Source organism: Agelaius phoeniceus, chromosome 16 (assembly GCF_051311805.1).
Source record: "Agelaius phoeniceus isolate bAgePho1 chromosome 16, bAgePho1.hap1, whole genome shotgun sequence".
NCBI lineage: Eukaryota > Metazoa > Chordata > Aves > Passeriformes > Icteridae > Agelaius > Agelaius phoeniceus.
In genome coordinates, this window is record NC_135280.1 from 13368933 (window position 1) to 13393569 (window position 24637).

At 43.4% G+C, this 24637-nt stretch overlaps 1 protein-coding gene across 1 annotated transcript; it reads left to right on the forward strand.

The window, feature by feature from the left end:
* The first annotated feature begins 205 nt into the window (after positions 1–205).
* On the forward strand, positions 206–18201 carry IL20RB (interleukin 20 receptor subunit beta). Its single transcript, XM_077187051.1, has 8 exons — positions 206–223; positions 2339–2528; positions 7876–8002; positions 9282–9472; positions 12490–12614; positions 15883–16033; positions 17028–17173; positions 17665–18201. Exons 1-8 carry the CDS (start codon positions 206–208, stop codon positions 17788–17790), a joined length of 1074 nt encoding a protein of 357 aa, XP_077043166.1. The 3' UTR covers positions 17791–18201.
* Positions 18202–24637: the final 6436 nt, after the last annotated feature.

Sequence of the window (24637 nt, forward strand, 5' to 3'; positions counted from 1 at the left end):
ATTTTGGTTATCTGTACAGATCTTAGGTAAAAGGAACAGGAGATTGGGATGATGAAGAGCAAGAAGATAAAAGATGACTTGAAAGGTGTTTCAGAGAACATCCTTCTACCATGGAAGGAAAACATTCCCAGGTTTGGGAAGTGTTCAGAGGCCTCTCAGTCTGTCCCAAAGATGGAGAGGAGAAGGAAAAGGGAGGTTGGGAGGGATGCAGGAAGGGACAGAGGTAGGGATGGAGGGAGAAGGGAAGTGAGAGGAAGGATAGGAAGGAGGAAAGGGAAGAGAGGGTGTAGAAAAGAAAGGAAGGAAGAAATGAAAGGAAGAAGGGAGATGAGGGAAGGGAGGAGAAAATGTGGGGATTTTTGATTGTGCTGCTCCTGCATGTCTGAGAATCTGGAGACATTTGCTTAACTGAATATTATTTTTGTTCTTTCATAAATCCAAAAAAAAAACTCACATTTTCTTTCCTTGGCAAATATGTACTATACAAGTTTTGACAGATCCCTTTTGTTCACCACTTAAAACAGAAGTCGTGTATTTGAATTAAAAGGTCTTAGACAGGAGACAAAACTTTTAAGAACTAAAGGCCCCTTCTAAGGTGGCAAGTGGTGAGGATGAGGAGAAAGTAGTTTAGAAGGGAGGTTTCTAATATTTGCTTTCATCAGAGCTAAAAGCATTTGGTGGCATTTGGTGGGATTGGCCTTTGCTTACATTACCTGTACAGCCAGACTTTCATTTCATTTCAATGACCTTTTGCAGACCATGAGGAACTTCCCCCTAAACTTTGCCTTTTCCTTGGCTGTCACTGTCCTGTTTTCCGGAAAAATCCTCTTTGCCCAGGATTCTTCTCCTGGGAAGCTGAGAAGCCTCAGAGAAAAAGGAAAACAATATTATCTCATTTGCTTCTCCTGTGTTTCGCTGCTTTGGAATGTGGTTTGGAGATTGTTTATCCAACATGTAGTTGTTTGATTGGTTTCATGTGAATTGTTTTTACTTAATGACCAATCATGGTCAGGCTGTGTCAGACTCTGGAGAGAGTCATGAGATTCATAAGTATCTTGTTAAGCTTTCTGTCTGTATCCTTTCTCTATACTTTAGTATAGCATAATTAATATAATATAATACCATAAAATAATAAATTAGCCTTCTAAGAACATGGAGTCAGATTCATCATTTCCTTCCTGCCATGGGGAACCTAGAAAATACCACACAGAAAATACTCCACTCTGAAGAAGCCAGCCTGGAGCAGAAAGGGAGCTGCTGCTGCTGCTGCTGCTGCCCTGGAGCCTGGGCTGGTTTGGGCTCTCAGGTCTCAGAGCTGCATCCAGATGAAAATCCTGCCTTCACTCCAGGTGAGCAAAGCAGCACAGTCTGGAAGATGGAAAACCACAGGATACCTGTGCCTGCACCAAATCAGACCTGGAAACACAATTTCCTGCTCAGCACACAGCCAACACAGCCACCAGAAGAGTGCTATTGGAGATAAATTGGAGGACTCAGGTCCCTTCCATCAGTTCCTTGTGCAAGGACACAAAACATGCCATATGAATATGAGGAAACTTTCCTGGTGCTTGGAAGCATCAGGATTTATCTAGTTTGGGGATGAATGGGGGAAATGGATTTGTAGAGAAATCTCAAAGCCTGACAGAGGGTTCATGCAGTGTGCATCTGTATGCAAACTTTGAGATAAGAAATGCTGACTGAGAAATGCCATGGAATAGGACAGATACTGTTGAGAGAGAAATGGAACCAGAAACAAGTTTCTAAGGATGGTTTTGTAAATAAGACTGGATACTTTGGAGAAATAGAACTATGAAAGATGCATTGTAGTGGGACCCATGAGGGGTAATTTTAAATTATTGGCATAAAGGCATTTGCAGCATGGTGTGGCTAAAGCTGATAGGCCAAGAAACACTTATAATGTATTGTAATTTATAATGTATTGTAATTTATAATGTATCGTAATTAGGAAATGGTTGGCTTCTGATTGTGATGGCATGAGTTATAACATCTGTATTGTCTCACCCTTCCCATGAGACTGAAAATGGAATGGAAGTTTTTAAAACACCTCTGAGTTGCCCCATCCCTGGGTCACAAAGGGCTTGATCCAACAGCTGAGCAGAGGAGTGAGCACTTACAGCTGCAGGGAAAAACCCAACACCTCCTCTTTCCTGCCTACCAGCCTCTGTTGAAGCCATGAAATCTGTCAGGGAGTGAAGCAGAGTTACCCCATCCAGCAGAGAGCTGTACAGACCTGCACAGAGCTGCTGGCAGCAGTTACCTGGCACTCCCTGCAGCTGCACCTCCCAAACAATCTCTGTGCCTCTTTGGCACTCTGCAGGCAGGCAGGAGGAGTTTCACAGCAGCCTCCACTCACTGCCCACCATGGCTGGCTCAGAAAAGGCTCCCTGGCTGCCAGGGGAAACTCCTCAGACGTGGAACAGGGAGTGAACCTGGGGGAAACCTGAGCAAAATGCCACCAGAGCTCATCTGCCTCTTCCTTTGCACTCTGAGCGCTCCAAATCTCTCAGGTAAATGACTGAAATATCTTCACTGACCCAGGCAGGAGACAGAGAGGCTGTGAGTGAGTAATAAATTCTCCTGTCCTTTTGTTCAAGATGCCTCAGCAGCACTTAAATCAAATGAGTACAAGGTCAGGCAATCTTGAATTTTAATTCTTTTTCTAAAATGAATATCAGAATAAGCAAATGAAAAAGGCAATCTGTAAATTCTGTTCTGCAGGTCATTTCTGAACTCTAGAGGGGAATTTCAATTTGAAGGAATTTAAGTAATTCTGTATTTGTCTCTGCTCTTTTGCTGCTCTCAATTCTTCTTTCAATGCTGATCACTCTGAGCACAGGGATGCTCTGCCTGTGGAGGGGATGCAGGGTCAGAGAGGAAGGATATAAAGTGCTAATTAATAGCTCAAATCATTTCTCTGAGGAGAAGTGAATCACTCTTCTCTGAGGAGAAGAATCACTTGTCTGAGAAGACATCTCTGAGGGTCTCCTTCACCCTGGAAGGAGGCTGTGCAGTTGGTAAATCTGCTTCTCCAAGGAAATGCCCCACACCAGACCCATCTCAGAGGAGCTTGGTCTCCATCTCCTGACTGCATTCCAGTGTTTGCAATCTCAGTCCTCTACAAAGCAAACATGGCCAGTGTGCCTGGGTTTTCCCTGGTCCAGGTTTCCTCAATGTGCCATTTTTGGTTATGTCAACAACATTCCGGTTGTCTTGTGCTTCATTTTTTTTTCTTCTGCCTCAGAAAAAATCATTTTACAGCTGCCTCACTATTTGTAGCTCTTAGATGCTCAGAGAGAATCCAGTGACAGCATCAAGTGGTTTCTGCTGGGAAAGTTTATTCTGTGCAATAGGGAAGATTGTGCCAACTATATTTTATAAGATGACAGAGATAGACAATGGTTTTTTAAAGAAATGTGGAGTTGTTTTTACTGTATTTGTGCCTAAGGCTTCGCTACCTGAGTGCTGTTCCAGGCAGGAGCACTGCTGCCCGTGTGGGTGGTGACTGCCAGCCTCACACTGTGACAGAGAGTAGGAGGGCAGCTGGGATATATACCCTGTCTGCCATCCTCTTGGCCTCGGCCTGAAACACAAAAACTCACATCCCAGGCTCCTTTCTGAGCAGAGAACATTTATTGGGTGGAATGTGGATGCTCCAAGCTGCTCCTGTGGCTGTGCAGAGCAGACTCCAGGGCAGCAGGCAGTGTGTTCCTGTCTAGCCCAGGAGTTGGGGTTTGATTCTGGGTTCTGAGGACACAAAAAGCCAAAGGGGTTGTACCAGGCTCTTGCTTCTTGCTGTGAGTTTGGTTAATCAGCAGATGAGGGGGGGATGGCCCCAGAGCCTGCAGGTTGGAGTTCTAGCCTAAGAGATTTTTAGCATAATGTATTATCCTCCTGGAAATTGCTATTTCTAGGACTTAGAGATGTGTGGGTTTCATTTTCAACATTTAGCTAACAAAGAAATGCCTTTCTCTTCTCAGGATGTTATAGACATTATTTTCTTGTTATCAGTGTTGAGAATTGGGAATTCCCTTGTCAGATTCCCCTGGACTGAAATTTCCCCAAATGGAGAGTCAGACCATGCTCCAAGACACATAAAGCTGGTGGCATTGTTGGTCTCCAGATTAGCAAAAGAAGATTTAATAATACAATGACTGGAAGTTAAAAAGCCAATGCTTATTACCATAACAGGAAGGATTTTCAGCCATATATATATATATATATATATATATATATATATAAGGCCTTTTATATATAAAGATTTAAGGGATATGCCAGGTAAAGCATTCCTGAACACTGTACTGCACCAAGTCTGAGCTTGCTGTTTCTTCTTGTGTTTGTTGAACCCTTGAAAGGAGATAATATTACAAATAAAGACATAACTGTATTAAATTTTACACTGTTCACATACACTTAGCAGTATGTAGTGGTGATAGAAGTGATGAAGTAACAGCAAGTAATGAGGAAACATTATATTGTTCTATATTCACAGAGCAACGAGGATATTAAAATCTATCCCTGAGGAATGAAACTTTATCAAGGTTTATTTAAGGTATTTTAGACTGAAATGTAAGACAGACACATGTACTAGACTTGACCGTGGTTTGTTTCTTTAATTGTTATTCTCTAACGCAAAGAGAATAAAAATACTAAATTAAAAGGGTCATCCCATTCTAAATGGAAATGTATTCTTTGAGTAACAAATGAAATAGAATATACTGCTGATAGGGTAGGAGACAAAAATGCCATTTACAGAGAAAATATCATTTCTTTGGCATGACTGGAGACATTAGGGTGAGAGTCAATACCCTGGCTTGAATTATTGTAGTTTGGCTTTTCCTGTGAGGCTGCTGGTGGATCCAAAACCAGATGGAAATGTGACAGCCCTGGGCTCTCAGCCCTCTGGGTCCTGCCTGTGCTCTCTTTCCAGCTCTCTCCTGCTTTGGATGATTATTGTTTCCTTCTCCCTCAAAATGGACAAACCAGAGCTGATGGATTATTTCAGCATTCAAACACTTCACTGTTTGTACTCAGTGCTGTTTATATAATCTAGAATTGTCTTTCCTCCCACTGTTAAATTTGTGTTTGTTACAATTGCTTTGTGGGCTGTTGCAACAGATGGGTGGGAGAAACCATAAATATAATTTGCTTGGCTATGACACAGGATTATGTCTAGATCAAAAGTACTCTGGGAAAGCATGAACTCTCCTCCAAACTGTAATTTGCAGCATATAATGCCAAACAGAAACTTAAACCACTGAACTGCTTTTATAGAGGCACATATATTGTCATTGGATACAGAGTTTTTCTTGGTGAAAGAAGGAAAGAATTTCTGTATGAACTTTTCATAATTTCTGTATTTTCATAATTCTGAATTTTTCTAAATTCTGTATGAGCTTTTGTGGTTCAGCTGAAGTGAGGTGGCAGTCACTGTGCCAGTAGAAGACTCACTCGTTTTGACAAGAAAAAAGTGCACTAAGCCAAGCATAGCCAGGAAATGAAGATTGGTCTCAGCAGACAGGAAATAACCCTTGGGCCATTACAAGACTGATAGTCCAATTCAGAACTCTCTGCTTTTAAAGTAGGTTTCTAGATAGTTTAATAATATAGGGTTTAGTACTATTGAATGCAAAAAAAAATTATATCAAAAATGTCCTAAAGCCATGACTTGAAAAAATAGAAAAACCTTCAGTGCAGCTCACCCCTGCTCAGACCTGGAGCTCCATTGTGTCTCTTGAGTCCTGGGGAGAGCCAATGTTTCTTCGTGGAATGAAATCTGGAAGGGAATTCACACCCTCAGGTATGCCAAATCCCAAAATTAACATGGGAACCAAACACAAGGAAAAGTAACACGAAATCTGAACGTTGAGAATCATGGAGAACACAAGAGACCAAATGTGTGGTTATGCTTTGCTTTGCCAACCTTGTTCATCCTGTGATTCTGCTGCAGTGTGAAGGTCATTAAAACTTTGCTTTTTTCATTTTTTAAAGACTAAAAGGGCCTTGACTACAGTGCTCTGAGTGTATGGAGTCTCAACCTACCAGAACTGCTGATGTGGCAGAGAGTGACCCTTCTGTTTTCTAAAGGACAAGGAAGAAAATTTCTCATCCCAGAGAAATCTGAATTTTATTTCAAAGAGCAGTTGAGCATTGTGTCAACAATGTATGACCTGCGCCAAAGAATCATAAGAGAGTTGGCATAACAGTTCCCCACATCATTAGTGATTTTATAAAGATATGATATAGGAAATTAGACAGCTATTGTTCCAATGTTTTAAAAAACATTGTTCATGGACTTGTCAGCCTGATTTGATCCTGGGTAGAACAACTGACAATTTACTGCTTGACTTTCTAAACATGGCTCAGAAGAAAACACCCTTTTTAGTGGCAGTTAAAGACAAACCTGGTTAAGTGAAATAAATTTAATCAAAAAATAATCTTACAGTAACACATAGTGATAGCACAGTTACCTTGTTTGGGGGAGAGTGTTCACCAGTGGGTTGATAGAAACCAGTCCATCCATTCTTCCCTCCCAGTGGTTCTTTGGGAACCATTCCCTGCTGAGCAGAGAGAATGGGATTTTCCTGGGACTGGAAAGTAGCAGAAGATACGTCTGATAAGTTTACACAGTGTAGTGCAGGATGTGTCCATGGGGAATCTTGCCTCCTGTGCTTCAAAGGATCTTATAGGAAGATACCCCAGGGTAAAATCAACTACCATCCCATAGTCATGCTGTGGAAACCTCAGAGGCAAGTAATAATTCCAGTTATAGAGAATGGAATAAGCTTATTCTATTAACAAACTTTGATCACAGCATACAGGCCCCTCCATTGTCAGAATCACATTCTCTGAAAAAATCCCTTTGCCCAGGATTTTTCTCCTGGGAAGCTGAGAAGCCTCAGAGAAAAGGAAAACAATTCTGATCTCATTTGCTTCTCCTGTGTTGTGCTGATGTGGAATGTGTTTGGAGATTGTTCACCCACAGGTGATTGTTCCATTGCATTCTGCTGGGAGTTGTTTTCACTCTTTGGCCAATCAGGGCCAAGCTGTGTCAGGACTCTGGAGAGAGTCACCAGTTTTCATTATTATCTTTTTAGCATTCTGTAAGTATCCTTTCTGTAGTCTTTAGTATAGTTTTTTATAGCATTCCTTAATATAATACAGTATCATAAAGTAATAAATCAGCCTTCTGAGAACATGGAGTCAGACTCATCATTCCTGCCTTCATCAGGACATTCCCTGCTAATACAATAAAGGAGCTGGCCCAGAGCTGGGATCTCCCTCAGCAGCAAATCCAGGAGGAAAGGAGCAGCACATTTGGAACCACAGCCTCCTTGGAACAGTTTATGGAGTGCCCCAGAGCCAAGTCTGTTATTTGGCTCCATTAAACCCAACTGGAGGGCTTGGCCTTTTCCTCCCACCACAAAAACTGTGGTGGGAAAGCTCTGCTGAGGTCACTGTTGGACTGCAGATCTCAGCCTGGGATGGGCAGAATTCATCAGCTTCAGCCAGGCAAGAAATTCTCTCTCCTGAACCAGAACTGAAATTCATCCATCTTTGGAAGTTATTCATTACTTCATGAGGGAGCAATCCTCACTCACACAGAGGTCTTGGTCAAACTGTTTTAGTCATATAATGAAAAACAGAAATAAGGAAAAGGAGCACTTTTAGCTGAGCTGCTCCATCCTTTCTTCTTCTCTGTAAAATACTTCAAACACTGAAGTGACTGTAGTGAAATGAAGCGTGTCCATCTCTGATGCAAAACACTGTTTTGCACTATTCTTCTAAGCTTTTTTTTTTTTCCCCACCACTTAATTCTTTTTTTTTTTTCTCCCTTTCTTTTGCTGGGAATTTTAGGAGGAGATGCTTTGTTGCCAGCACCTCATAGTATCTCCATTCTTTCAACCAACATGAAACACTTCTTAACTTGGAGTCCTGTGATCGTCCAGGGAGCAACTGTGAGATACTCAGTTGAGTTTCAAGGGTAACTACTCAATTTTTTTTTTAATTCTTTTTGCCTTTTGAACATTGTTTATCTCAACTTTAGGCTCTAAATTTTTGGGTGTCTAGTTCATATTCAGTTCACAATCCTAAGAGAAGTTTAGCACTGTTAATGAGAAAGGAAAAATTCCTTTTGCTCCAATTCTGGAACAGTTTGCAAGTTAATAGATGCTGGAGTAATCCAAGATGTGCATCAATTCCATATAAGAAATCTGCCTCTATCCAAGAATTCAAAAGTTAAGAAGCTTTGCAACATTTTATTTAGAGGAGGAAGGATAAAACATTGAGCTTTATTTCTTGTAATGATTTTAAACATTTGACACCACAGGAGGTTTCTGGTACATCTTGAGCTCTGACTTTTATTATTATATGGCTTTGGGACTGGGGATTGTGGAAACTCAGGGCTCTGGGAATATTTCTTTGTTTGCTCTGGTGTGCCTGACCCCCAGGGGAGCACTGACTTTGACTTTTATTCATGGAGAAAATTTCCTAGACTTCAAGATAGAATGCAATCCACAAAAGTGTGCAATAGATTATAGAGAGTGGTATAGGTGTACCACTGGGTGAGAAATTTAGGTTTTGGGATTTTTTAGTACGTTCTGGATGGAAGCAAGATGGAGGGAACAGGGTGTTGTCCTGGGTTTCTTCTTCATGCTTCTTCTTCCTCCTTCTTCATGGGTTTGGGTGGCATTTTGTAATTGGGTGGAAAATCTGCGTTGCAGCTCTGTGGGATCAGTTATTGGGTTAAAAGGGAAAATAATCCAGGTGTCAGTTCTTAATTGGATAGTTTAGTCTTAAAAAGACCTTGGAACAAGAGATTGTTGGCCATTTTGTGCCTTCTAATGAAAAGCTGCCCAACTCACAGTAGTGAGACTGTTTCACTGATAAGAAATAATAAACACTTGAGTCTGAACATAAATTACTGCCTCAATTAGTGCCTTCAATACAGACCTAGAAAAACCAAGGACTGGTACCCCCACAGGGGATGATCAAGTCAAATGAGTGGGCAGGGCTTGATGCATCAACACTGTGTGGGCAGTCCCCACCTCCCACAGCACCGCGCTGCATTTGGCTCACGAACTTGGGGTGATTTTCTCCAGATAAGATCCAAAACACACCCACACTGCTTCCAAACACCTGTGGTGCTCCATCCCCAGTGCATCCCAGTGCAGGTTTTACCTGGAAAGAACCCAGCAGCAGCTTTGGCTGCACAGACAGAGCTCGTGTCAGACTGCTGCCTGTGTGCTTCCTCTCCTCCTCAGGGAATACGAGCGGGAATACGCCAACGGGAGCTGGATCCCCATCTCGGAGTGCTCCCTCACCACAGCCACCATCTGCAACCTCACCGAGGACATCTCAGCCTCTGTGGCCTACAAGCTGCGTGTCAGGGCAGAGCTCGGTGCCACCAAGTCACAGTGGGGCACCACCAAAGGCTTCTTCAACCGCGCCATGAGTGCGTCCTGCTCTTCAATGGCACCTCCTGGGCTGCGCGCTCACAGCTGGGTGTGCTCACAGCTGGGTGTGCTCACAGCTGGGTGTTGGGGTGTGCTCACAGCTGGGGGTGCTCAGAGCTGGGTGTTGGGGTGTGCTCACAGCTGGGTGTGCTCACAGCTGGGTGTTGGGGTGTGCTCACAGCTGGGTGTGCTCACAGCTGGGTGTGCTCACAGCTGGGTGTTGGGGTGTGCTCACAGCTGGGGGTGCTCACAGCTGGGTGTGCTCAGAGCTGGGTATTGGGGTGTGCTCACAGCTGGGTGTGCTCAGAGCTGGGTGTTGGGGTGTGCTCACAGGTGGGTATTGGGGTGTGCTCAGGTGCCTGCTTGTGCCCAGTACATGGCAGGCAGATCACAGACATGCACAGAGCACACCCTGTTTCTCAGCTGCTCCCATCCTGGGCTGGGGGGGTTCCCTTCTCAGACAATGTTCTTGGGCATGAGTTCATCCCAAGGCAGAGCCAAATTCATCTGGGATTGAATTTCAAGGGTTTCAAAGATAAGCAAGATGGCTGCAGGGATTTCCTTTCACAGGCTAGTCATTCTTACCCTTAAAGATTTCTGTTCAACCAGGCTTGCTGTCATTTAATCCAAGCCAGGTAGTGACCTCTAAGAGGTCCAGAACCTGATCCTAAGGGAGCTTTTACTCAGAAAACAGCCCTGTCATGCTCCATGTGCCTTGTACTGTCCTGAAAATCCCATCCATGGTTCCTTCTTCCCATGGTGCCAGATCTGTGAGGTAACCTCAGAAGAGGAGAGAAAACTGGAACCCACAGCATTAATTTCCTCCTAGCAGTGCAGGATGTTTTCTCCATGTCCTTCCACATCCTGCAAAGCCTGAGGTGAGCTCAACCCAAGGATTACAATGAGCACACTGTTTCCAAGATTTCTCTGGAATAATTTCCTCTGTCCTCTACCATGTAGTCAACAAAAACTGTGGTGGGAAATCTCTGCTGAGGTCACTGTTGGACTGCAGCTCTCAGCCTGGGATGGGCAGCACTCATCAGCTTCAGCCAGGCAAGAAATTCTCTCTCCTAAACCAGAACTGACTCAATATTAAAAATTCCTCCAACTTCAGAAGTTATTCACTACTTCATGAGAGAGCAATCCTCACTCACACAGAGGTCTTGGTCAAAGCAGCACCATCAGAAGTGCCACCTAAGCTGTGACTGTGTCTCTTTGTGTGGAAGCATAGTCTAGAGAGTGCTTTAGATAAAAAATCCTTCCCTTTTCCAGCAGCTGTGGAGGCACAGACAGAGGCACAGACCACACTGTCAGGCAGAGACAGGGCAAGGACACCCCTGAGACTGACAGGAACAAAAGCTGCAGCATCTCATGGTTCAGTGAAGTATTTGGCAGCTTGGTCCTGTGTCTTAGGGACCCCAAAACAGCCTTCAGACTGAGCTGTGACAGTTCAGAGGCTACAGCTTGCACTGGGATTCAGTGTGAATGTGACAGATGTTTAAAAGAGAAAGAAAAGTCCTTGCAAGTTCTTGTCCTTATGCATTTTTCCTGCTCTGCTGTGGCACCTCTTGGGAAGGCTGGCAGTGAATCTGAGAGGAGAAAGGGACTCAGACCCAGCCCACAGGTCCTGTCAGGGGCTCACAGGCAGCCAGGACTCCTCCAGACTGCACAGCCCCAGGGACAAAGCCACAGGGGCAGAAGCACACCAGATCATGGAAAACACTTTGAAAAGATCTTCCTAAAGCAAACAGTTTAGTCAGTCTTCCTTCTTCATTTCTCATCATTCAAAGAGTTGGTATCCAGTGTGCCAGCACAGAGCTAAATAGAAATGCTCCTGTTTGTTTGACAGCTGCATCTTGCAATGTCCTTTTGTTAATACATTACACAATATTTGCTTTTAACCACCAAATGATAACAGGTTGGTTTTTTTTAATTTTGAGATGTGGTGCTAAGGAGATTTTCACTTTTTTTTTTCAGCTTTTCATTTAGAAGTACAAAGTAGATTTCCAGATCTCCCATTTGTGGCACACTCATCATATACATGCTTGGATTTTATGTTTTCATATTGCTCAGTATTAGTGGCAATTCATTGGATGTAAGAGCAAATTCTATTAAGAACATCTCTTCTATATGGCACTATGCATCACTCTCCTTCCTTTCTTGAAAGCAAAGTTGAAACCCAAAGTTTCAGCTACAGCAGAGGGGTAAAAAATGGCATAGATAAGTGTGAATAATGGCACAGATAAATAGTGCAAACATGATCTCTGTACTGCCTTGAACTTCCCAGCTCATAAATGTACAGTGCAGCTTCATCTCTGCTCGATTGATTCTCATTATTTCACTCCTATTCCTCACAGCAGAATCCCAGACAAAACCAAGCTTTGAATATCAAAGTAAGCAGGAAGCAAATCGCCTCAAGATTTACTTGCATACATTTCCAAAACCTGAAGTCACAGCAGATCATCAGCCCAAGTCTGTCTAAAACCATGCAGACACTAAAAGAAAATCAGGATTCATGTGAATTACCCCGAGGCTCATCATGTTTTTTTCCTTCACCTCTGAATAACTGCCAAAATTCCCACGAACAGCAGTAGTTTTTCAGCTCCTGTTCAGCTGTGTGGCAGAGCTGATCTTGCCCAGGAGCACAAGAGCTGCCCTGATCTGCTGTCCCAGCCTCTGTGGCTGCTTCTGCTGCAGTTCTCGTGGCACCCTCAGGCCAGGCAGCTCCTCCACTGCTGGAGGAGAAAATTCAAAGCCTTTCAAGTTCTGTGCAGCTCAGCTGCTGCCAAATTCCCGTTTGCAATGCCAGCCATGGTATTCTCCTCCTCCTGCTGGAAGTCTGCTCCTGTACTTGGACCCACAGGGAGGAAGAGCAGAGAGGGTCCTGCCCTGCTGAAGCTGTTCCTGCAGGTTGATGTTGTTCCAGTGGTGATGGCAGCCTCTCTCCCTCCAGTCTGGGCAGAAGGGGGATCTCAGGGCTGTCTCTGGGTGTTAATGGTGCTCTCTGTGTTGGCAGCTTCCCTGACCCCTCCCCAGCTGAGGGCTGTGGCTGACGGGCACCATTTGCTGGTGGAGCTGGCAGACATGGGACCCTCCTTCCAGTTCCGAGTGCTCTACTGGAGGAAGGGCCAGGAGAGCAGGGTGAGTTTTACCCTCAGGGGGTAGGAAAGAACTGAGAGTGCCCTGAGGGATGCACACAGAGCCTGTTTGCCAGCCCAGCTCCTGCTCTGGGGCTGCAGGACCTGCCTGCAGTGGGTTGGTGCCACCTCACCCTGCACACACCAGGGGCTGCTGTGGGCTCCTCGTGGAGGAGCTTGTCTGTTCTTTCCACATTTCCTGCTCTAGGAAAAGGAATCCCTTCACACACCTCAACTACTGAGGTATTTTCTGTGGCCCCCATCGAAGGGAGGAAATGATGAATCTGACTCCATGTTCTTAGAAGGCTAATTTATTACTTTATGATCTATATTATATTAAATACTTTTATATAATTATATAGTCATTATAGCACTATTAATTATATTATATCTCATAATTATATTATATATAATTATATATTAATTATATAATATATAATTATATATTAATTATATTAAAGAATGCTATACTACAACTATTCTAAAGAACAGAGAAAGGACACAGACAGAAGGCTAAAAGACAACAATGAAAAACCCATGACTCTCTCCAGAGTCCCAACACAGCCTGACTGTGATGGGTCATTAAGTAAAAATAATTCACCTGTTGGATAAACAATCTCCAGGCACATTCCAAAGCAGCAAGACACAGGAGAAGCAAATGAGATAATTATTGTTTTCCTTTTTCTCTGAGGCTTCTCAGCTTCCCAGGAGAGAAATCCTGGCAAAGGGATTTTTCCAGAACATATGATGGTGACAAACTATAGCTGGAAACCCCAAGTCAGGAACCAAAGGTGTTTGTGCTGACTTCTCCCTCTGAACTTCATCTGGTTTACTCAGACTGGGATTAAGGTGTCAAAATGAGGTGCTGACAAACTTTTCTCAGTTTTCTGAGGCAGAAATTGCAGCATTGGTAGTCCTTGATGGATTTTTGTTCCATTAATTTATCTGTTCTGGCTTTCAATCTCTGTAAACTTCTAGCTTGTACAGCCTCCTGCAATGAGCAATTCTGCACCTTGACTCTTGTGCAGTCTCAACATTGATTTGGGGATGAGAGAGAGAACAATTATTGCCCATTCACTCTCCCTACCACTCCATTAGTTTCATATTCTGTATCTTTTTCCAGGCCAAGGACTCCCATACTCCTGAGCTGCTCCCTCTGGAAGCCCTCACAGCTATTTTTGTCTTTACCAGGGTGGGCAGGGAGAAACCTGGAGAGCCCAAGGTGCAGGAACGCTCTGTGTTAGCACCATGAAACAAAACAAGTCTTCTCACTCCCCTGTCTCTCCAGCAATTGTTAATGTGACCCCCACAGAACTGACAATCTCATGGAACCTGAACCCCAGGTTCCTGTTTCTGAGGGAGTATGCTGTGAAAATGTAGGAGAAAAATTCTCATGAGCATAATTCCACATTTCTCGGGGTTGAATTGCATTTGTTGCTTTATTACCTGATCCTCCTGCTGTTCTTCACAGTTGTCTGTCATCTTTGCTATTGCGAAGTGGGTTTTTAGTACCACCAGCAGGTATCAGTTTTCATTATTCTTCCTGATCACCTCTGCTAATACTGAGTCCCCACCATGGCTTCCTGCCACTCTCAATTAGCAATTTACTCATACAAAAGTCTTTATCTTATAAAGAGGCATCAGGAGCAGGACTGCCCACTGGGAGATCCAGCTAAATGAGATCAACCTTGTCCATGGGCTTTCTGGCACCTTAAAAACAAGCAGTAGGTTTGCATCTGGTTGTGTTTTATGAATAAAACCAATTAAATTTAATTAGTTATTCAATCTTCTTCATTATATGCTCTTAATGACCTCAACATTAATTCCAAAAATTTCAGAATACTTTCTACCAACTGGACTGTTGCAAACATTAGTTTTGTTGGTCAATACAAGTCTTGTGCTGGGACTTTTATTTTTTTTTCAATTATTTTTACATTTGACATGTCTCATTTGATGTTTTTGCAAGAGATCACCCCAGGTAGTCATAGACCTGATTTTTTCCTTAAAATCTTTTCAAACTAATGGCCCTCCAGATCATGTTTCTGGGGAGAAGGCTATTTTAATGGTAGGAAGGACTTGCCCTGCCAGAAGAGCCCTCCTGGCTCGTAGGAGTTTTCCATATGTGTGGAGCTGGAGGCTGATCAGGCCTTCTGTGAGAACAGGTTTGCATCTGCAGCACAGCAAGAGGAGCAGCTGGGGAGCTGTTAGCCATCCCCTCATGGCTGGGGACACTGGAAACAGCAAATTCATTTTGCTAGCAAGGAATGCAGAGCTATTTATGGCAATAAAATAATGTACTGCTGGTCACAGTTTCAATTTGCTGCAGTGTGTCTCAGTTGCACACACCAAAATCACTGGCCCCTCACTAACTGGTCCATCCCCTCTCTGAGCTCCCTGGCACAGCTCTCACACCCCTGTCCCAGCACAGTGATGGTTTTGGCATCCATCACCATGAAAAACCATCACCATCACACCCAGACAAAGCTCAGATCAGTGGAGGCCTCAGACATCCCGCTCCTAGCAGGGTGCCAGGCTCTGCTCTAGGGTTGTGGCCCAGCATCATCATTAATCTCTGGCTTACAGCTCCTTCCTTCAGCCCTCCTGCCCTTCTGAGGTGTGTGGGCTCATCCTGCACCCCACTGTGCTTTGCTGGCTGCTTTCATCCTCCTTTTGTCCTGCTCACACAGGCTCAGACATCCCCTGCTGCTCCCTGTTTCCTTGCTGGACAAGCATCATGGTGATGCCTGATCATTTTTTACATTTTCCCTTTTCTATATCTCAGTATCCTTTACACAGATTCTTGGAGCTCTGTAGGCAATTATTGCATTCCTAGCTGCTTTTCCCAGTGCTTTTCCCACCATATTCCAAAGCCCCTATCCTACCTTGGTTCTCCCTGGGAAGCAAGGCTGAAAAGCAGCTCTTGGAGACTCATTTTCACCAATAAACTTCAGTTCCACCTGAGGGGGGAGGATTTAGAAAGGGCCTGAACTTGGAGAGGCGGGGAGTTGCATCACCACTTTTGCTCAGTTTTGGTGCTTTTGTCAATGATGCTAATTTACTAAAACTTATAAATCAGTATTCAGCCTGTGGGGGGTGGGCTTTGTGGACACTGGAGGCCTCCAATAAAGATCAACCTTTGTGTTACCTGCTGCACTAATATTATCTCAGGAGGATGTGTTGTTTCATTTCCAGGTTCTTTGAGGCTCCAGTGGCAGGGCTGCTCTCTGAGGTGAGATCCCTGCCCTGATGTTTGTGTTGTGGGGCTGTGGCAGGTGCAGCAGAAGGTGCTGAAGGAGGTGAGCTCCGTGGTTCACCTGGACACCATGGAGGCAGGAGCTGAGTACTGTGTGAAGGCTCAGACTCACGTGCAGGCCATCAACAGGAGCAGCAGCTTCAGCCCCACGCAGTGTGTGAGGGCTCAGGGTAAGAGCCAGCCCTCCCTCCTGCCCCCTGCTCTGCCCAAAGCTTGTGGGAAACGAATTTGTAGAGAATTTTTTAAGTTAGCTTCTGAAATAGTTGGCTTCTGATTGTGATGGCATTATAAAAATTTGTGTTGTTTCACCCTTCACAGAAAACTAAAAAATAGAAAAAATATAATAAAATAAATAGCAATAATTAAAATATTTAAAATTTTAAAATAATTAAAATATTCAAATTAAACAATATTTTTAAATTTAAAATTATAAATAAATAATATTATATTATGATAATAATAATATAATAATTTCTATATGTATATGATATGATATTATATTGTTATATTGATATAATATATTATTGTAATAATAGTATATTATATTACAATAGTTATCTATAGATATTATATTACTATATAATATAATATCATAGTATACCAAATATTATAATAATATTATATTATTACATTAATTTATTGTAATAACATTTATTATTATTTTAATAAGTTCTTGTAAATATTATATTTTATATTATAATAATATTATAATAGAGTATAATATAATATATACTATTATGATATGATTATTATAATGATATTATAATAGAATAATTTAAATGAATAAAAATAAGTAGAAATAAAAAATTAAAAATTATAATATAATTTAGAAAATAAATAATAATAATAAAAATAGAACACAAGTTTTTAAAACACCTCTCAGTTACCCCATCTCTAAGTCAAAAAAACCTTAATCCAATAAATGCTCTTCCTTTTTTTCCACCCCAATCTTCTGCCTGGTTTGCAAACGTGCTGTGTTTGTTCCTTGGCAGAGGTACAGCAGGCAGGGTCAGGGGTGCAGACCCCAGCCTGGCACTGGCGTTGCCTGGGGAGGGATGTGCCCAGGGTGGGTGGCAGAGCAGGCACACAGGGCTCAGGCTGGCTGCAGTGAGTGCCTGCTTCCTGCAGGGTCTCTGAGAAGCTTTGCTGCTCTCTCATTTGCAGGTGACACATCCATGTGGCTGGTTACTGCCCTCATCTCCTCTGCTGGCTTTGCTGTGGCAGTTTTTACCCTGCCTCTCCTTATCTGGAAAATAAGTAAAATCTGCCAATATTCCTGCTGCCCTGCTGCTGCCCTGCCAGACACACTGGTAACTTTTTTTTCTTTTTTACTGTGTTTGTTTTATTGGTTTTTAGCATGGTGGGTATTCACAGGAGCATGGGGCAGTGAGAAAAGCAGATTGCCAGGAAGCTTTGCCCTTTCCAGTGTGAGGAGCTGAACTGCAGGGATCCAGCAGCCCTGAACTGCATTTGGCCCCAAGCCCTGGGCAGGGAAGATGCTCCTGGTGCTTTTGGGGAAAGGGCTTGGGAGGCAGGGACTGCCCCTGCCTGAGCAGCTGCTCCCTGAACCCACCAGCTGTGCCACTGTCAGCACTGCTCCACATCCCCTGCCACCCCTCTGAGCTTCTCAGCAGCTCCTGGGGAAAATGTGAAAATGTCCAGTTCAAGTGAGAATGCAGCTTAGCAGCTTGTGTGGCTGTGGGCTCTCTGGGCAGCTGTGGCAGGAAGGATGAGAGGAACACTTTGTGGGGAAAAGGACAAGCAGCCTGAGGGTGTTTGAGGGAGTGCATTTGTTTTCCAGGAGGAATCAGAGCCCCCCACCCAGCTGATCCTGCGGGGCAGTGAAGAAGCTGAGCAATGTGACCTGATGGTGGTTGTGATGCCCTCAGAAGAAGTTCTGCAGCTGTGGATTCAAAAAGCTCTTTAGAGCAGCCCAGAAAACCAACAGCCCCTCTGTAGCAGCTTCATCCATCCTCATCAAAAGCAAGTAAAGGTGGCAGCTGCCAGTTCCTGTCCTTGTCCTTCATACCCTTAGCCAGGAGCAGACATCGGGTGACCCAGGCCCCCTTTTTCACCAGAGCAACACCTGGAGAGCCCAGTCCCTTACTCCAAATCATTTCAGCCTCATTGTTTTTACCTCAGTAAGAGCTTCTTATATGGCTAAGCCAGCTGGAATGACCAGGGGAAAATGCAGACCCTGAAGTGAGGTGACATTCTTTGAAAAGGGCATGAGGGGATGTGGCATCCTAATCTGTGCACGTGACAGGCACAGAGCTGGTGCCACCAAAACTTGCAGAAAATAAGTAAACAGCACCGTGAGGGATGCCTGGCTTTCAGGAGTGGTGTGGGAAACAGCCAGATCTCTGAAGCACTTGGAGGGAGCTCTGCAAGACCAGCAGAGCATCACTGACAGGGTACAGCTCCAGTAGCACCCAGTCAGGATGTCAAAAATGCAAAAGCTGTGTATTGTGGCATTCACCTTCTCTGAAAAAATCTCTTCGCCCAGGATTGTTCTCCTGGGAAGCTGAGAGGCCTCAGAGAAAAGGAAAACAATTCTGATCTCATTTGCTTCTCCTGTGTTGTGCTCATGTGGAATGTGTTTGGAGATTGTTTACCCACAGGTGATTGTTCCATTGCATTCTGCTGGGAGTTGTTTTCACTCTTTGGCCAATCAGGGCCAAGCTGCGTCAGGACTCTGAAGGGAGTCACCAGTTTTCATTATTATTTTTTTAGCATTCTGTAAGTATCCTTTCTGTATTCTTTAGTATAGATTCTTTAATATACTATAGTATAATAAAGTAATAAATCAGCTTTCTGAGAACATGGAGTCAGACTCATCATTCCTGTTGTTCTTCTATTTCTAGAGTCCAGACTGTTGTTATCAGATTTCTAAAGTCCCATACCTTCTTCGTGTATTCCTATGGCTGCAGATCTTCACAGCACAGACTCCTTCTTCTACATCTTGTTCTTTCTCAGTTCAGGGCTCCCTCAAGGCTCTCTCTGACTGGCCAATCTGCCCCATTTTATCCCAGTTATCTTCATTGGTCACAGCTGCAGCCCAATTAAGGACATCACAGCTACAGCCTATCAAGGACAACCAGGACCTCCCAGGGCAAAGCCTCCATACAGATATTCAGGTACAATACATGCATTTTGCTAGGACTCAAAGGTCACCTCTACTATATTTCCCCCTTTTCTTTTACTTGTTAACAGTTGTACAGATATTCAAGTACAACACACATATTTCCTTGCTCAAAGGCCATACTTTTTCACAGCTCCTTGACCCAAAGGCTATGTTCTTTTGCAGCTCTTGGCTGTCTCATCTTCTACCAAATACCACTGCAGCTCTTGGCTGTCTCATCTTCTACCAACTATCACATCAGGGTCACCAATTACTATTGTTCTATTTCTAGAGTCCCATACTGTTGTTATCAGATTTCTAAAGTCCATACCTCCTCAGTGCATTCTTATGGCTGCAGATCTTCACAGCACAGACTCCTTCCTCTGCATCTTTTTCTTTCTCAGCTCAGGACTCCTCCAAGGCTCTCCCTGTCTGGCCAACCCACCCCCTTTTATCCCAGTCATCTTCATTGGTCACAGCTGCAGCCCAATTAAGGACATGGCAGCTGCAGCCCATCAAGGACAACCGGGACCTCCCGGGGCAAAGCCTCCATACAGATATTCAAGTACAATACATTTCCTCTACTATATTTCCCCCTTTTCTTTTACTTAACAGTTATACAGATATTCAGGTACAATACATTTTCTCCACTATAATTCCTGCCCTCATCAGGACATTCCCTGCAAATACAATAGTGTATTCATGAAGGAAAAACCAAGACCTTTAGGGAGAAGCAAATTAGGGGTGAATTATTTAAATGAGAGAGGATTGGAATAGAGAAAGATTGGGGAAAGACAGAGAAAGGTAGGCTCCAGCAATAGTTAAAGAAATGCGAAAAAACAAAAAATTATGTGTAAATAGTGGCCATGATCTCCCTTGCTGGGCATCCCTGTGGTTCAACACCATACCTGAAACAGGACAGGGATTATTTCACACTAGGCAGATGTGTTGCTGTGGTCAGGAGGGCCAGAGTGAGGGGCAAATGCAGTTCTTATCTTGGCAAACAGGAATATCAGGCTGGATGGATCAAGCATCACAGCATTGCCATTTAGTCACCATCCCAGGCCTGACAACACCATTATCCTCCAGGCATCTTGTCCTCTTGAGGAAGGAAATTGCAAATGATAAGAGAAATTCCTTCTAAATACAGATAAAATGCAGGTGTTGTGTATATTGCAATTATGGCTGTCACACTGGAAAAAAATCATTTTCTCACCTGTAAAGCAGAGACATGTGCCAGCAGGGCATGAAAAGACATTGATCTGAGAAGCTTTTCTCAAAAGTTCTCAGTGGTTTTGCTGAAATGCAAGACATCTCAAAGAGTGCACCTTTTCCAGCTCCATTCTTGCAACCTTATGTGAGGCCATCGGGTGGCAACAAAGCACTGTGGAAAGGCAGAAGTGGCTCAGGAGCCTGAACCTGTCCTCTGCCTAGGCACTGTGATCCCTGGCTCCTGGCCAGCCCCTCATTTTCCAGTTGCAGCCCACTTGTTTGGTGGATTCCTGTCTCATTTGCTTCTTTCTGGACAATTTTGGAGTGCAGAGCTTTGGTGTTGAATTTTAAGATTGGTATTGCGGAATATTGACCAAATTACAGGGTGAGAAAATCCGTGCAGGTCTGGGCATTGAAGACTCAGCATTCATTATTAGTTTGTTGATAATTAGCTGGGAAATGCCTGGCTACAAGCGCCCATGAGATGCTGGGCCCACAGATGATTTGGGAGTGAAGAGGTAAAGAGCATTTCCATGGGCAGGAATGACCCAGCAGGTCTCACCCTCCCTAAACCAAGCTGGAGCAGCAATGGGAGGCAGGCAGGAGTGATTCTGGCAATGAGCTGCAGTGTTTGGGGAGCACACACAGCACAGAACTTCAGTTCCTTGCAGGGTCAAGGGCTCTTGGGCAAACATCCCTTTGCACAGCTTTGCCCAGTGCTTGAATTTTCAAGGGCAGCTCCACATGCCAGAGGTCTTGGTGCTGGGGCTGGTTTAGGGAGCTCCTGTGCCTCACATTTATCTTTATTTTATACCCCATTGATTCAGATGAGTTCAGTGCCTTGATTTCTCAGTGCCTTGATTTCTAGACACTCCACAGGGGTGTTCCTATGCAGGAAATGATCCTCTGGCTTGTCCATGCCATAGATCCAAGAAGCCTCAGCAGATCCTCCTATCTCTTGCCCCCACACTGCTGCATTTTCAACACCACAGAATCAGAATCTTCTGAGCTGGAAGGGACCCACGAGGACAAACAAATCCAGTTCTTAAGTGAATGGCCCATATGGGGATCAAACCCACAATCTTGGCATTATCAGCACCATCCTCTAACCAGCTGTGGCAGCAGCAGCATTGTTCAGGGGTATGTAGAAAAGAAGGGAAATAAAAGGCCATTGAATGTGAAGGGCGTTTAAAAAATTATTTTCCTGTGTATTTTCCAGCTGCACATTAAGCATAGAGCATATGTTTCTTCCCCACTTGCAATAACAGATTTTATGTCCTTCCTCATTGCCAATAAAGCAGTTAAACTGTTGTAGAAAACTGCACAGACAACATTAAACAAAAGAAACAACCGAGAAAAAAATTCTTAAAATGTGGACATGGGAGAGAACAGTGTAAGTGCCACTGCCTCCTTAGCAGACTACTCTCAATTTACATTAGGATATTCCAGTTTATGGCAGCTTGAAGCCAAATTTGAGATGGTGATTGAAAATCCTTTTCAACCTCCTCCTTTTGAAGAATGTGCTGCATTTTGTTAAGGCTGAAAATCATGGTAGAGAACAAGAACGACTCCCCTGCCTGCCATGTACACAGGGCAGGGTGGCATTGGCATGGGCAGCTGCCATCACTGACTCCTTAATTCATTTTCCTGCTATCCAAAGGTTGATTTTGGCATGGCAAACACTGCCTTTGATAACTGATTTTGCTCCCACCACCAGGATACCACCTTGCAAAAAGGCCCAGACCATTCACCTCAGTGAAGAATGTGTATGTGTGAGCTTTGCTCTGTTCCTTTCCCTTCATGAGGTACAAAGTGCCTCCATTTCTTTCAAAATAAACTTTTCTACTTTCCACAAAAAGTGTTGCATGGAAATAAAGCAAAAAGCTGCATCATCTTCTGAGTGAGTTTTGGTTTTGTGCTCTGTTACCTGTGGGATGTGAGTCCAAAAACCCAACCTTTTAATGAAGACTTTGTAAGAACAGAAGAAGTGGTAATTAGAACAGTTTTCAAAGAAAAAAATTATGAAGATCAGCATAAAAACTGTGGATTACCTGAGAATTTCAGCAGAGTTACATATTGCTGCATTGACAAGAAAGCATGGAATTCAATTATCTGTTCCATGACACTAACAGCCTGGAATATAGGGTATTTTTTCCTCTGAACTATATTTCATTAGAAGTATATTGCTTTTTGCAATTTTTATTCATTTCTCTCTCCAATCAAACCGAGATCTTTAACTTGATAAATTACCATTTTACATGTTTCCTACATTATTATTTTATGTTTTGTCTCTTTTCTTACAAAATCTAGAGGTAACCAAAAGCACTACTTTGACTGCAAATCAGTTCCATTTCTTGTGAAGGTGGTACTCTGTCCTGCAAATAAACTGCTACAAAAATAATAAACATCCAAACCAGAGACAGATATTTATTGCTTGAAGAATTTGCCTACAGATGATTCTGTTGCTATTACAGTGTGAAACAGCAGAAACAGAAAATTACTCAGTTCACGTCTCTTGTGGTGCTTCTCAATAAATGGAACTATTAAAAAAAAATCAGAAATTACTAAATCAAGACATAAAAGCAATTAAAAGATGGCAAGGTTAAGTGAAATTGCCAAGGTAAATACTGCACATGGAGCCCTAATTTGGTTTCCTGCCGTGCATGGGCTATAATTTAACTGTTACTACAGAAATGGCCCCTTCTGAGGATTTTAATGTCCATGATTTGCTTGGGATCAACTCAGAGCTTTGTTAGGAGCCAAGGACAAGCTGTGCCCATGCAGGCAATGGTCCTGCCACACACACCCTGCCCACCCCACAGCCCCAGGCAGGGCTGGCAGCAGCTTCCCCTGGATTCACACATCCTCAGTGCTGGAATCCAGAGAGATATGGGGGCACTGCCAGCCTGAGCTCTGCTGGCATGGCTGCATTTAATGGTGTTAGGATGACTTGAACAGTTTTTAAATATTTTTAAATTATGAATATATATTTTAAATTTGTATTTTTAATTTTAAAAATATTTTAATTTATATTTTTCATTTTAAAAATATTTTATATTATTCTCTCTTTGATCAGACGCCTGAATCAAGAGTGTGAGGCCTATTTAGAGACTAAGCACAGGTTTAAGTCAATACATTCTACCTTAAGTCAAGCAATTCCCATTTGGCAGAGCTATTTTAACTGTCTCTATCAGTATCCAATCCTGCAGTTTCTGTTAAGGGTGTTATTGTATTTGCAGGGGATGCCCCAATGAAGGCAGGAATGATGAGTCTGACTCCATGTTCTCAGAAGGCTAATTTATTATTTTATTATACTATATTATATTAAGAATACTATACTAACTATACTAAAGAATACAGAAAGGATACTTACAGAATGCTAAAAAGATAATAATGAAAACTCCTGACTCCTTCCAGAGTCCTGACACAGCTTGACCATAATTGGCCAAAGAGTGAAAACAACTCACATCAGAATCCAATGGAACAATCTCCTGGGGGTAAACAATCTCCAAACACATTCCAGACAAACACAACACAAAAAAAAAGCAAATAAAATATGAATTGTTTTCCTTTTCTCTGAAGCCTCTTAGCTTCTTAAGAAAAAAATCTTAAGCAAAATATTTTTCAGAAAATGTAGAAACCACAGGGTGTTGTATTAACACACACAAATACCTGGGATCTGTGAAACCTGGGTGATTTGGGCACCATCAGCAGAGCCCATGGTGGAGGAAAGGAAAGTCTCTTCAAAGATGCACACAACCTCAGAGGTCAAGGGGAGAGGTAGAGTGTTCCCTACCCCACACCTTGCAGGATACTGAGAATAGAAAGGACTTTTCCCCATCCAAAACCCAATCAAGAAAGGGGTTGGAAAGAGGAAATATTCATGACCAGCTGTGAAGCTGGAAATACAGCTCCCAAGCTGAGCACTCAGTGTGGTGCTGCTGAACCTTTCCTTCCTGTAGCTCCATTCCCATTTGAGCTCACAGAAGATTCATAACACTTTCCCTTTGAAGAATTGCTCTCTCATTTTGCCCCTTTGCTGAGGTCAGAGAGTTCATGTAGATCTGTGAGAGTGGTCTTTGATAGCAGCCAGCTGCAGCTCTGTCCTTTTATCTTATTGTGGTCTCCAAAGCAGCCTTCCCCTGCACCAGCCCTCCCTGCTCTCTGCTTTCTCTCTGCTCAGTGTCCTGCTCGTCCTCCAGGTTGCTCATCCATCTCCTCCCTCCTGCTGCTCTCCAGACAGGCTGATGGCTGGCATTCTCCCTCTTTCTGCCAAGTCCTGGCCTTGACTCCCTCTTCTGCCATCTGCTACAACTTCATTGTGAAATTTCGCATTGTTCAGAGCCACACTCTGCTGGGTTTGGTGCTGCCTCAGAAGTCCCTCAGTTTGGGGGATGTCTTTCCCCATGACACTTTGTGCTATTTTGGGGCAGTCTTAGCC